Raw genomic sequence first — 15,733 nt, forward strand, 5'->3', positions numbered from 1 at the left:
GAAGGTAGAAATTGATCCCTTTTTAAAAATTCATCTATTGCATCCAAGCCCAGATCATGACTTATATTTGAATATAGGGAGGATACATCACATGTACACCAAATTAGATCACGCCCTGCTTTTTCGATTTTAGAGATCTTGGATATGAGATCTGGGGTATCTTTAATATAGGATTCTAGGCCCATAACTGTTTTTTTAAGATAGGTGTCTACATATTCCGATAAATTGCAAGTTAGATTTCCAATACCCGAAATAATGGGTCTCCCTGGTGGACAGTTTGGGTCTTTGTGTATTTTCGGAAGATGGTAATAATAGGCCAAATTTGGGGATGTAGGTGCCAGATAATCTCTCTCTTTTTTATTTAGAATCCCTTCTGAAAAGCCTTTATCTATTAGTTTAGTGAGTCTGGCCATATATGTCAACGTGGGGTTAAAAGTAAGTTCCCTGTAATAACATGGATCTAACAGAATCTTATTTGCTTCTGCAATATAATCTGGCATATTTTGTAGAACTATCCCTCCCCCCTTGTCCGCCTGTCTAATGACTAGATCTTTGTTTTTGGCCAGGTTGGAAAGAGCTTTATGTTCAAACACATTCAAATTGTGATTACTGATCTGATAATTCATTGCTCCAAAATCTTCTAGTACTAAATTCTGAAAAAGAGTAATATTAGGACATGTAGTGGGGGGATTATAATTGGATCTGGGTGCGAGGTTAGAGTGTATGTAATCATCAAATAGTGAATCACAAAATTCTTCAGGATCACAATATACAATTTCCCTAACAGGTCGTTCAGGCATGTCATTTGTGATGATAGGAATCTGATTTGTTGACCTTAATTTTTTGTCACAAAAATACCTTTGTAAATTTAACTTTCTAACAAACCTATTAAGGTCAACAAATAACTCAAACATATTGTGTTTATTGGAGGGACAAAATGAAAGCCCTCTACTCAAAACACAAATTTCTTCATTAGTTAATGTATGACTGGATAAATTGAAAATACCTTCTTTCATTTTCGCGAGTTTTTGTTTTTTGGTTGATTTTGCTCTACCTCTGCAGCCACGCTTGCGTAGCTTCTCTTTTTTGGGGTTGATAATGGAATGTATTCTTCCCTTATTGGCGTTCTGTCTAATTGTTTCAGATGCATAGGTAACCTTCTCTGGTTTGACTGATAAAAATTCTGTCGTTTGTGCATCTGAAAAACCTGAGAGTTTCCAGGTTCAAAGTAATTTTCTCCATTTTCAGATCTAGGATTATATGTTTGGTGAAATCTATTCTGTTCCTCATATTTCCTAGAATCCTTCATGGGATTGCCATTATTAGACTCTCTAAATTCCTGTTGAACATTAGGGGATTCAGTTCTTCTTCTATAGTTATTATGGTGAAAATTCCCCATATGACTTTCTGATCCCTTCCTTTTCTCGGTATACTCTCTTTTGTAACCACTATCTAGTTGGTGACTTTTTTGCCAATTGTTTCCATTGTTAAAGTTGTAATTCCCTTTAAAGCTTATATTTTTCTTTTTGTCTTTAGGTTTTTTATAATAGTGTACCTTTTCCCAATTAGGGGAATTGACCGTTGTCTGGTCTCTTCGATTTATCAGTGTGGAATTGCTCTCTAAAGTGGGCTTTATTGTTTCACCTATGCTGTCTATTTCCTGGGTTTTGTATATACACCCCTCCAGATAATCTTTTTCATCTCTTGCTAGTTTTTTTATTTTTATTTTAATTAATTTCTTTTGAAATGAGTCAGATTTTTCCGTAACCTCCTTAATTTTTGCAGCATATTCAGGATGTTGTTCATATTTAGTTAATAGTGATTGCAATTTCTCAATTTCAATCTCTATATTAGCTAAAAGAGTGCTTCTAAACTCTATTAATAAATCTATCAGTTTTAGTGAACAGTTTGTCAGTTGTTCTGGCCATTTAATCGTTAAATCATTATCATGTGTAAAAGAGCAGACTTTGGATAGCCTTAATCCTCTCGGTATATGACCTTTTGCTTTATATTTTTTTAAAGTGTCAATATCCCACCAGTGTCTATGTTCACATTTTAAAGCTTCTTCAAGTTTGTGTAGAAGTTGTGTAAAAGTGAGTTCCTCATCCTCCCTAGATAATTCCTCAAGTGGAGTGTCTAAATTACTCAGTGTGTGACGAAAATGTATTCTTTGTTCTTTGCTTTGCATTGTATTGCAAGCTATCAAACAAAGAAGAAAAATTATATAATAATAATATATACAAAAGTGCTAACTGTGATAGAAAGAGCAATCTATAGAATTGCCCTGTAATAGTATCCGATTGAACTATTATTCTGATTATGTGTAAGATAAAAATGTGATTGTAATTATCCCCACCAAAAAATATTATAGTGAATAATTAATAAATCTCCGGTCGCTCTCTAACAAAAGCCAAAAATCATCAAGTGATAAAATATAAAATGAAATTAGAGGCGCCCTCATATACTAGCTGCTTTTGTATTGCCAGTATTGATGTGCTATGCACTGCAACAAAGTGATAATTGTGAGACCTATCACTAATTGCTATGATGTGTATCAATGCAATAAGTAGTGTAAAAACAAAGTAACAACCTATATATATATATAAATTGATAAGACTTAAAAGAAAATACTGTATATGTAATATACTACAATGATATGACTATCTCCTTGACGGTTTAAACAAAAGATAGTCCACACTCTAAGAGATATTTAGAAAATCTCCAGGCAGCAGACTCATTCCAAATCGATGTTGGCAGTCACAGGTTCTGTTAAAAAAGAAAAAGAGAAGAGGCGCCAAATGGTGTGTATCGTTTAAAACTTCAGCAGGCCAATCCCCCAAAAGAATCTTACTTGTCGGCGTCTATCCCGACCTAGGGCGCATGCGTGAGCAACTTCAGGTTCATTAGCCAATCAGTGCCCTCGGAAAACCATCTGAAAGTTGATAGGTTACTATCCAGGGGCTTGGTTTGTTATGCCTCTAACTATCGTATGTATAAAGGGATTGAAATCAGCTCCCGATGTTCATTAGTGGGGTTTAACCTTGTAAATAAACACATCGTACGTGTCGGTGTTTACATTATAGTGTCTAAGTATTACCTAAACTGTTAATTCGCCCCATTTTTCAGTATTTTTCGAGGTTACTAAGATTGGGCTAAAGATCGTTGATCATGCATTTACAAATCATGGATACAATAATGGATATATGCATTTCTCTATATTACGTGTATACAGATATCTAAATACATTAACTAAATAAATAACATTATGGTTTTGCGAGGGCACTGATTGGCTAATGAACCTGAAGTTGCTCACGCATGCGCCCTAGGTCGGGATAGACGCCGACAAGGGCTATAAAACTTTGCTACTTTGTTTCTAAATATACACCTGAGGAAGCGGTCTTAGAAACCGGGAAACGCGTTGTGTAACATTGTTTTTAATAAACATTTTTTTATTATACGAGTAGCACGGCATTTTTTGGCATTTAATTTTCCTGGCCATATATGCACTGATAAGTACACTGAGCTGAAGGTAAATCCCAAGGTGCTTTTTTGGAGCCTTTGTGACCTGAACATTTGAGCCCAGAGGATACCGGTGAACGCAGTGAGCTGGACAGCTGATAAGTGTCCAGGAGGTCTTTGTGGCACTTCTCAAGTGCCCCATATCCTGTGAGTACATTTCAATATTTGCGCTATTGGTAGTGATCACACTGATACACACTATTGTGGCACTTTTGTGTTTTTTGTTTCACACAGCATAATATTGAAGCAGTACTGGTACAATTCAGCTAGCTGGACGGCTGCTAACAGTTCAGAAGGCATTTGTGGCACTTCTCAAGTGCTGGAAATTTTGTAAGTATAATTCAAATTAATCTGTATTTTTAGATAATATCCAATAAATGTCTGTGTGATAAGTCTCATAGTTTGTTTGCTATAGCACTTTTAACTTTACATCCCATTAAAGTATATGGGCATTCCATCTTGTCATTCACCATTGTCATCCCATAGAAAGTAGCTATAATCCCACGTAATATCACTTTCAGTACATGCTACTTTATTTAAGGAACATATCTGGTGAAAGTCTATTTGATATGTCTCATTTGTTGCTATAGCCCTTTTAACTTTACATCTAGGGTTGCCAGGTGTTCAACTGGACAGTCCAGTATTTAAGCAGGCTGTCCAGTACAATCTTCACAAAATTACTGGACACGTAAATGTCCAGTTTTTTTAAAGTCCCTGTGTGTTAGCTAGATGTAAAAGGTTTTCTCTGCCTCAATGTACTGGACACATAAATGTCCAGTTTTTTTAAAGTCCCTGTGTGTTAGCTAGATGTAAAAAGGTTTTCTCTGCCTCAATGTACTGCAAATATATAGCAGAAAGAAGTGGGGGCAGTCCAAGTTGTCAAATAATTTTTGTTTATGTGTTACTGTCTGGCAGCTGAAGTGGTAAAATGATTGATCAGCATGCTACTGGCAGCCAAGGGGTAAAATGACTGCTCCGTTGTCAAAATTATACATCTGGGATCAAGATTCGGGGCTAAGGAAGAGATTTTTTTGGGGGGTCGGGTATTATTTGGACCATATCTACCATCTTGCCCAGTCACCAACAGACTGTCCAGTATTTTTGTGCAGAACAGCTGGCAACCATATTTACATCCCATTAAAGTATATGGGCATTCCATTATGCCATTCCTTTTAGTATATCCCTTCACCCTTGTCATTACTTTTAGTTCATCCCTTTTAGAATGGTTGAGTTTGTACTGCACTTACGCTCGCCGGAATCATAATCATTGATGGGACAGATCTTTAATACAGCGCATGTGTGTCCCCATAAGAAAAAATGTCACATCTGCAGAGGCCAGCCCAAAAATCATGTAATCTGATGTGCATTAACGTGTTATAACTATAATGCTGAGAACATTTTCAGTAACGGTAGAAAATATATGATATCGATACACGAAGAAAGGATGTGTCAAAGGATGTGTCACGATGGGCATTGTAATTGATTAGCTAAGGCGTTTCCCTCTACTAGCATGAATACCGCAAGCACAAAAGAACTTCAAAATCCATCATGCATCGCGATGCCCCCAGTTGGCGTAATGTGTAAGCCCAAAACCAACGCCCAAGAACCTCTTAGGAGCCAAGGAGCCGACAGCTGCCCTTTTACGGTTGCGGTCGTCATTGGGATAGGCGCGGTGAAGACAACATCAGGGTGACGTAAACAAGATGAACTAATCAGAGAGGCAGAGGGGTGGCACCTTGAAAACACGCGCAGAGCAGCCAGCAAAGTAGAAACCGGCCAGTTGTGCGACCGTTATCTGTCCGCAGAAGACAGTAGAAGTGACAGTTGTAGTAAAATAGCGATAACGTAACTAGGGCGAGTCTTAGGAAACTATCTGCTTTCCAGTTACGCTGCCAAGCCTTTGTCAGCTAATTCATTAGGTTATACTCGCACGCTACTGTTTTACGAAAACACCGTTATAGCCTAGGTACCAGACGCACTTTTATAGTAGCCGCCTGACTCTTAACAGCAATTATGGTGGACCGTGAGCAGCTGGTACAGAAAGCCAGGCTGGCTGAGCAAGCGGAGAGATACGACGACATGGCGGCTGCAATGAAAGCCGTAAGTCCGGTGGGGTGGGGTAGGGAAGGTGAGGGTGTGCGGTGTAGGGTATCATGACAGTAGCACTATGCTGTCACATTTGTCACTGTCATGCATATAGTTTTTAGCTCACTCAAATACACTTTATCTTACGGGTAGTCTGATCTTAGTTTAATGAATGTCAGATAAGACTGAAAAGCAACGTTTTTTTATAAGAGATGCTCATTGTTCGTTGCCATATCCCTGATGGCTTTTCAGTCTCATGTAGTACATATATGGTTGCTGCTTGTGTATCTTATTGTGTATTCCCAAACTCAACTCTCCTCTCTATGATTTATTACAAATGTTACTGAAATGTGTACAATTTAGAAGGGTGCTCATAAATAGCAAGAAAGAATGCATGCTTCTGTCCAAGTAAGATGTGACTGTGAATAATGCAAAATCTAAGGATTTGGGTTGCGGTGACTCCTGATGTCCTATTACTTTCAAGATCATGTAACATAAATTTGTGAGTACCTGGAGGTTGATGGAAGATCTTGAGTCTTAGATACTACTCTTTGACTTCAACACCCCCCCTCCCTTTCAGATATTGAGAGAGATATATATATATATATATATATATATATATATATATATATATATATATATATATATATGTGTATGTACTGTATGTAAGTATATTACAACAGTAACATATATTAATGTGGGTTAAGTAAAATATATATATATATATACTGTAACTGTATACATACTGTATACATTAAGTATATTACAACTGTAACATATACATGTGGGTTAAGGAATATTTTATATATATATATATATATATATATATATATATATATATATATATATATATATATATATATATATATATAATCACCCATTTCCCAATCTAAAGGTTTTATATTGTCTCCATTAATCTGGATTTGAATGCCTAGATTCCTGTATTCCAAAACCCATTTTTTTGGTTGTTTAGATATATATATATATATATATATATATATATATTCTCTTGAAACTGCATGTGCCAGCTCTAAATATAAATATTCAATATATCAGATATTCCATGGAGGAAGTCTTTTGCAAGGCAGTATCTATAGTAACCCTTTTCTGCATGCATTCTAGGACATTAAGACATCAGACATAATTTATGATTTTGTTTCCAGTGACATGTAAACCACTTTACAACCATGGCCAAATTATGTTGAAAGTGGCATTTTTATCATATATATATATATATATATATATATATATATATATATATATATATATATATATATATATATATATATATATATATGTCGTCCCCCCCCCCCCAGCCAAACAAAAATATAATTGTTATTCTATGTTGCAAGAACTGGCCTCTTATCTGATCTTTTAGAAACAAAGCATTGGTGGGAGGTAGTGCCAGCTATTCCAGAAGATTCTGTATTTGTCATATTGCAGAGAAGAGGCTGGACTGGTTCAAATAGGGAGGGGAATCTGAAAATAGGCAATTGTTTAAATAGATTTAAATCTTTTATTTTTATTTAAGAATATGCATTTTTTTTCTTAGCTAAATGATTTTAGCTTGTTAAGGTTTTACATCTGAGCAGAAGTGTAATAATAGTCTTAGCAAATAGCTCACACCTATCTGCATGCACCATTGCCAGTGTTCTTATGGTTTTTTTTTTTTTTTTTTAAATTAATATAATAAATTGGTTATTTTAATAAGTACAACAATATTTTTTTTTCATTAAGCTGCAACCTTGTTCTGATTGAATTGTGATACAATATATAAAATTAAAATAATAAGCATTTGCTCTCAGCCATATGCTACTTGGCACCATAAGTATGCAACACTGTTGTCTGCAATTTGTAATGTTTGAAATGCTGGATGCTGTTCTGAAGAAAAAAAATATACATATACTTAAAAGTGCTTGAAATACTGTGTACATCAATTATTATAAGTTGTAATTGATAATTGCTTTACTGCTTGCTAATTTATTATTTCATTTTAACTGCATTTTTATACTTTTTTTTTTTTTTTTTTTTAACTCCTGTATTTATTAATATAAGCTTTTTCACTTGTATTATAGCTTTTATTAAATCAATCTCATTCACATGAAGAGAATGGATGGTAAAATCTGTCTGGTTAAATTAATTGTGCTGTACAACACTTTGTCCTTCTCTGCCCTCTCCTAGTTCAGCCGGAAAATGTTACCTCACTTATCTCCATAGCAACTTGTGATGATGTCAGATTGAGACTAAATCTGCATTGCGCCCAGGTGGCTGATACCAGACTGTATGGCACTTATCCAATGCATTGCATTGATAACAAATGTTAAGTATTTATATGTATGCCAAGAATTGAAAAAATGTATATAAAACATTATAGTAAGTCACAATATGGAGGGATCACATTTGTAGGAGCACGTGAAGGATGTATGTATGTATGTGTGTGTGTGTGTGTGTGTGTGTGTGTATATGTGCGTGTGTGTGTATATATAATATATATATATTCCCTATAGTGAGAGGAAGATGTAAATATGTATAAACCTACATCTTTCCATATCTCAGTCTACACAAAGGTATAATATAGCAAAAGGATGAGAGTTTGTATTTTTTTGTTATTCCCTTTTTATTATTTATTGTTGTACCCATGTTTGGTACATGAAGTTTTAAACTATTTTTGTAGAGAAGGTGTCAATGCAGGGTTTTACTGTGTGCTGAAAATCTGCTAATTTTGTCAAATGTCTCCTAGGGCCAACAATTAAGAAGTTGGTGTGTGTGTGTTATTTTATTTTTTTCTCGGTATTCACTTTTGATAGTGGTGGTCACAGCAATGTGTTTTTTTTTTTTTGTTTGTTTGTTTTTTCCCCCCAGGAATGTGGTGAAACAAAATATTTGTCCTACTATATAAAATGTCAACAATCCAACCCCTTAATATCTGTCAAGTCTTCCTAAACAGGATGCCACCATTGACTGACTGGCAGCTCATTACAACTGCTACTCTGTATTTAGCTTATTAGCCATGTGCTGCTCAGGAACTGCAGTGCTTTTGGATCCCAAGTGAGTCTTTTAACTTTCTGTTTAATGCCTTTGCAGGAATTAAAGACAAGATGAACTAGGGTCAGTTAAAGGGGCACTCAAGTAAAAATAATCTTTTATGATTCAGAAAGAGCATGCAGTTTTAAGACCCTTTTCAATTTACTTCCATTATCACATTTTGCAGTCTTTTTATATAAAGACTTTCTGGGGAACAAGATCCTACTGAGCATGTCCACAAGCTCACAGGGTTTACGTATACTAGTCTGTGATTGGCCAATGTCTGTCACATGATATAGGGGGCGGAAAATGGGGGGGGAATAAATTTGTCAGAAAAAAATCTATTGCTTATTTGAAATTCAGAGTAGGTCTTAATGCATTGTCTTTTTATTATGCACTTGTTAATTATGCAATTCTACTGCTTTGAGTGGTCCTTTAAGAATTAAAAAAAATTACATGCTTTAAAGGGCCATAACAATAAAAAAATTACATGCTGTAATTTTGAGATTATCAACTCTACACTACTGTGTTTAACTCCTGCAAAGGGGTTAAACACCCAGTAAAAGTGCTGGTTGTGACCTGTGAAGCACTGCTAGTCCCAAGTGGAAACCTCAGTTGATCTAATCGGCAGCGTTGGTTGCACATTTTAAGTCATGTGACTAGTTATGATGATGACGTTGGTGTCGGGTTCCACTCAGGACCAGCAGTGCTTCTCGGGTCTTGACTAGCACTTCTACTGTGTGTTTAACCCCTTTGTGTGGGTTAAACAGACAGTAGTGTAAGGTAATTGGTGCTCTTAACGAATAAGAGCCTGTATTTTTTTTTTTTTTTACTGTTATGGCTGTTTATGCTTGTCTTTAGTTTTTGCTCCAGAAGGTCTCTGTAACAATCTGTTCTAGTGCAGCCTCCCCACTGTGCCTGGTGGTTGCACTTGATGGTGGGAAATGCCTCAGGGGGTTGTATAAGGGTGGAGGAACTCCCATGTTCATGCTGATCACTGCTCTCTGCAACTTGGAAGAGGTGGTTAGCTTTGTTGTTGGGTATTGGACGTAGTGGTGGATGAGCCCTATTGTTTTTGGTGGAGACACAAATGACTACATACCTTTCCTGCACACTCTTATCCTTGCATTATAATCCCTTACTGAGCGTAAGCACATGTCTGTGCCATACCATTCACCGTACATCCAAAATCACTAGCCCCTCTTACCCTGTCCCCAAGGGACAAGATAGGTTCCATGGTTGTACTTATAAAGAAAAAAGAGGGTATATTCCATGTGAGTGTATATATTTGTATAATAAATAATAATAATAAAAAAAAATAATTAAAGAATCTATCAAGGTGGATTTGATTTGAATCACTAGTCAGTAAGACATAAATATAAATATATATATATATATATATATATATATATATATATATATATATATAGCTAACATTAGAAAAACATATATAATAAATTATGAAATTATTGGGAGGTAAACAATCTCCAGTTTTTTTAATAGGTTAATCATTCATATTTGATCAACTTTTCAGCTGTACTTTATTGAAAGGAGAAAAATAATCATGATCTTAAAGGACCAGTAAATACAGTAGATTTGCATAATCAACAAATTCATGATAAAAAGACAATGCAATAGCACTTAGTCTAAACTTCAAATAAGTAGTAGATTCTTTTTCTGACAAATTTCAGTTATGTCTATTTCCACTCCTGTATCATGTGACAGCCATCAGCCAATCACAAATTTATATACATATATTCTGTGAATTATTGCACATGCTCACTATTTCGTAACTCAGTGTAATTATAAAAATATTACACATTTTGTTAATGGAAGTAAATTGGAAAGTTGTTTAAAATTGCATGCTCTATCTGAATTTTGACTTGTATCTCTTTAATAATTTAACTATGTTTATTTAATATTAAAGGGATAGAAAGGTCAAAAATGAAATCTGTATAGGTGCATTTTAATTTAAAATAGAAGCATGTTTGCAATATACTTCCATTAGCACAAATCCTTTTAATTAAAGTTATTACTGTTTTTCTGTGGAATGTCCTGTGCTAGGGTTGCCACCTCGGCCATGTTTTCCTGGGCACTTATGAGTTACACATGCTGCAGGGTACGCAGGGAGAAATATGTATTCTGCTGTTCATCAGCACTAATCATGTGATGTTTAAAAGCATAATACATGTTTCGCCCTGCTTACCCTGCAGAATGTGTAACTCATAAGTGTCCAGGAAAACATGGCCGAGGTGGCAACCCTAGCCTGAACTTAAACACTACACCTTCTCAGAGGATCAGCAGTAGCTTGTATGACACAAATTATGGCTTCAGCCACCTCTCTGAGCATACTTAGTGTTTGAATACTAGTGCACCGGCCCTCACCGGATATGTGCATATGCCTCTGAAAAACTGTAATAACTTTTACGAGAGACATTTTTCTTAATGGAAGTTAATTTTGTTTCATATTGAAATACTCCCATGTATATTTCATTTTTGACCTTTCTATCCCTTTAACCCTTCACTACCGGAACTTTCAGAGAAGAACTTGCCCAAAATACCAGAGAATGTTTAGCATTTTTGCTATCACTCCATTTAAACAGAAATAGAGCCTTCTTCCTTCTTTCCTTCCTCCCCCCCCCCCCCCCCTCCCCCCCCTCCCTTTTTTTTTTTTTTTTTTTTTTTTTTTTTTTTTTTTTTTTTACACCTGTCAAACCGATTTTATATAAGTATTGATCTAGGCCCATTTTGGTATATTTCATGCTCACTCAAATTATTTACATAACGCTTGTGCAATCATAGCACAAATTATTGTAAAAGCTTCTCACAGACCCCTTTTGTTCACAAATAGAAGACATACATGGCTCTGCCATTTTAGTAATTAGAATGCAGCTCTGCACCACACCTCTATTATTCCTGTCACTGAAAGGGTTAATCAGGTAGCTTGTAAGATTAATTTTAGATTACCCTCCCACCACTTGATCCTTACCTGATCCCTCCCAAACAGCTCTCTTCCCTCCCTCACCCCCCACTGGTCACATTTTCTGTAGTGTAGCTCCCCATCCCTCCCTCTCCCTTACTTTTTTATTTTTCTGCAGTGTAGGGCCATCCCACTCCCTCCCACCCTTTTTCTGGTTTTTCTTCCACACCTCTCGTCGGCACCAGCAGATGATCTTACAGACGGTGACACACACAGTGTCAGTCTGTAAAGATCTTGCATCTGCTTTTGGTTCCATATGCAGGCAGATGCCATGAACTCAGGAACTCCAGCTCTTGGCAGTAACTTTACAGCCGAGACTGCTGGTGCTTCCTGCAACGCTGATGTAAATATACATCATGTAGTATGATAGGCAAAGTACCGCATGATGTATAAATACGTTGTGTTGGGTTAAAGGGACATGAAACTCAAATTTTCTCTTTCATGATTCAGACAGAACATACAATTTTTTTTAAACATTCCAATTTACTTCCATTATCAATTTTGCTTCATTTTCATGATATCCTTTATTGAAGGAGCAGCAACACACTACTGAGAGCTAGTTGAACACTTCGGTAAGCTGGTAACGAGGCATTTATGTGCAGGCATAATTCAGCAGCTAGCTCCTGAGATGGCTTTCATTCAGCTGCACCTAGCTTATTGAAAGAGGACCTATGTGTTAAGGTGCTAAGCGATGCAGGTTCCTCTGGGATGGATGATTGTATTCTTAGGAAGATGCCTACATAAATGAGCCCTGCTTATTCTATGGCAGTGGATACCTTAACCAAGCATTAACTTTCAGTTTTTTTCACAGCAGTGTGTTATGGATTGCTTACCTTTTGACGACTTTGCAGCAGCCAACATGGAAGTGCTTGGTGTCATGACTAGTGAGTAGAGAAACACTGTTATTCACCTTATGATGTGTGGGCTCACTTTCTTAAAGGACCACTCTATGCAGTAGAATTACATCATTAACAAGTACATAATAAAAAGACAATGCAATAACACTTACTCTGAATTTCAAATAAGTAGTAGATATTTTTTTACAGTAAGAAATAGGAAGAAGCAGTCTTGCTTAGAATAAAAGTTCCTTTATTAGACATCAAAATGTAAAATAACCATGCAGTGCAAAAAGAGGGTGAAAGCACTAGACGGTTGACATGTTTCGGCCGTGGGCCGTAATCATAACCTGTAGTGCTCCAGATAACCTGTAGATATTTTTTTTTTTTTTTGTCTGACAAATTTTAATTTTTCTCCAATTTTCTGGCATCCTGTATCATGTGACAGACATCAGCCAATCACAGACTAGTATACCCTGTGAGCTTATGAACATGCCCAGTAGGATCTTTTCCCCCAGAAAGTGTGAACATAAAAAGACTGTGCAAAATTTAATAATGGTAGTAAATTGGAAAGTGTCTTAAAACTGCATGTTCTTTCTGAATCTTAAATGTTTATTTTGACTTGAGTGTCCCTTTAAGTTGTGTAGATTCACTGACGTGTTTTGTTTCCTATTGCCAACTGCCTCAACAACAAAAGTCTCTATTCTCAGAACATTGCATGATATTAGCAGCACTTGGCTGGCCTCCTGGAAGTAACTGTACCCTGCTGCCTGTTGAAAGTCTGATATAGGCTAAACACATACATCTATGCTTACAGAGCTGTTTTAGGCTTCTAAATACACTGTACTATTTGATTATCTGAATTCATTTTGTGTATCTAGCAAACATTTACCCTGACCATTATTTTCTGCTTGATCTCTCTGTATAGTTCTTCATATATTAATTCTTCCAACATTGCTCATCTTATGGGACAAAGTAGGTGACCTAGTTTAAATAGATTTAAGTCTGCTTAGTTTATGATAACTTATAGTTTGACAGTTTAAATTTTTTTAGCTTCAAGCGGCTGGATCATTTCTGGGCCTCATGGCTGTGAAATGCAAAGTCAACATTTATTGGGGTTTTTTTTTTTTTTTTTTGAAAAGCTTTATTGAATGTCCAGCATAAACAGAAATAACCAACAATCTTTGGCAAATAAACAAGAGTTGCATATTTAACATTGAGTTGAGTTACAGTCAAGTAAACAGTGCGTTAACAGTATTTTCAACATTGCTCTTGGTTCAAATATCTGGTACATTGTTCTCATCTTTCAGTGTATTATTATACATTATAGTTTTAAGCGTATCAGTCTTTTCAGAGTTATACTTAAGCTTGGGTATTAAGTCATACCCAGAATGTAAACAGTATCGGAAGGAAGAAAGGAGGAAGATGAAGGGGGGAAGAAGAGAGAGAGAGAAAAAAAAAAAAAAAAAAAGGGGGGGGGGGAGGGGAGAGGAAGGAAGAGATGGGGAGGGAGGGAATCATGAATGTGCGGGAGCGAGTGAGGGATATGGGCAGGAGCGGGGTTCACCCTTGTAGGTAAGCTATTCCCATCACCTAATGTGACATATATTACATTATTAGTTCTCATAAGTTCTTTCATCTAGGATGTGTTCTCTATAGCGAGTCAGGTTGTGCATCTCCAGGGTCTGCAACAGCGTATCAATTAGAATATTAGTCTCTATTTTGATCTATTATATGCTTTTGCCTTCCCATATCATGATCATGTGTTCATGAAGGGCTATTTTCCCAGATCTAAGGTAGTGATACCTTTCCAAACCCAGCAGATCTCTAACTCCATGTTTCCATTCATTTAAGCTTGGCACTGTTACTGATTTCCAATACTTTGGAATTAGGCCCTTAGCGCAGTTTAGCAGCAAAAGAAATAAAGCACGTTTCGCCTCTAGCACCATCTTAGGCATGGCATGGTAGACCAGGTATTGTGGGTTTGGGGGCAAGATCATTTGCAAGAGTCGGCTGCACTCTCGGAAGACCGCCTCCCAAAATACACCTATTCGTGGACATGTCCACCATATGTGCATGATTGATCCCTGTTCTCCACAGCCCCTCCAACACTCTCCATTTGTCTGTGGGTAGATCTTATGCAGCCTTTGTGGGGTCAGGTACCATCGGCTTAAAAATTTAAAATGCATCTCTTGTAGTTTCATAGAAACCGATGCTTTCTTAGCTTTATTGAAGATCTGTAACCAGTCTGTTGGGGTGATATTTAAGTCAAGATCCTTTTGCCATGCCTCTGTATAAGAGGGCAGTGTCTCTTCATCGCCTGTTGACAGTAATTTGTACAGGCGTGAGACCAGATGGCCCGGTGGTTGAGCCATTGTACATATTGATTCAAAGGGCGTTCTCTCTCTTGTGAAAGCAGCCATATCACTTTGTCTATTAACGTAGTGATGAAACTGTGCTACTCTGAACCAGGAGGAGAATAGCCATTGATCCCATTCCTGCAGGCTCTCTTGGGCCTTGATCTTCCCGTCACAGAAAGCATTAGAAACCGCCGCTTCTGCTAACGTATATTTACGTCTCGGGGCATGTGTTCTGTATGCTAAAGCGTTGTCTGGGTTTTCATAAACCGGGGTTACGGGCGATGGTTTGGTAGAGATATATTTATCTTGCTTAACCAGAGAATCCCACACACAAAAAACGTCTTCCAATAGTGGGTATTGATGGATCAATGAGATCCGGTTCTCTGTCGAGACCCACGCAAGGGTGCCTACGTTGCCTCTTTGTAAGATCTCGCAGTCAAGGTCGATCCATGCCTTGTCCGGTTTGTTATGACACCAGTGGGCCAGTCTTTGTACATTTATCGCTTTAAAGTACATTTTCAGCAGGGGAACTCCAGCTCCCCCTCTGTCTCTAGGCAGATACATTGTTTTTTTCCTGATTCTCGGCCGTATGCCATTCCATATATATGCCTCCATTTCCGATTGGATCTGGTGGATAAGAGGTATTGCCGATAAAAGAGGTACCGCCTGCATTATATACAAAGCTCTAGGCAAAACATTCATTTTGATCGCATGGATTCGGCCCATCCATGAGATGGACTTGTTTTTCCATTTCATCAGGTCCTCTTTCACTGCATCTCTAAGCAATTTGTAATTTATGTCGACAATGTCGGAGACCACTGGTGTCAGGATGATCCCGAGATATCTCAAACGATGTTTTGTCACACTAAGTGGGCAGAGCGTGCATGTCTCCTTGAAAGTATCAACTGGTATGGAGATATTAATAATCT

The 15,733-nt window shown here is 36.9% G+C and overlaps 1 protein-coding gene across 1 annotated transcript in view; it reads left to right on the forward strand.

The window, feature by feature from the left end:
- The first annotated feature begins 5,239 nt into the window (after positions 1 to 5,239).
- The window catches only part of YWHAG (tyrosine 3-monooxygenase/tryptophan 5-monooxygenase activation protein gamma), a 79,651-nt gene continuing 69,157 nt past the window's right edge, over positions 5,240 to 15,733 (forward strand). Inside the window, exon 1 of the mRNA XM_053707412.1 lies at positions 5,240 to 5,619. Within this exon, the coding sequence (XP_053563387.1) occupies positions 5,533 to 5,619 (87 nt within the window). The 5' untranslated portion in view covers positions 5,240 to 5,532. The remainder of the gene's footprint in view (positions 5,620 to 15,733) is intronic.

This window comes from Bombina bombina, chromosome 3 (assembly GCF_027579735.1).
Source record: "Bombina bombina isolate aBomBom1 chromosome 3, aBomBom1.pri, whole genome shotgun sequence".
Classification (NCBI taxonomy): Eukaryota; Metazoa; Chordata; class Amphibia; order Anura; family Bombinatoridae; genus Bombina; species Bombina bombina.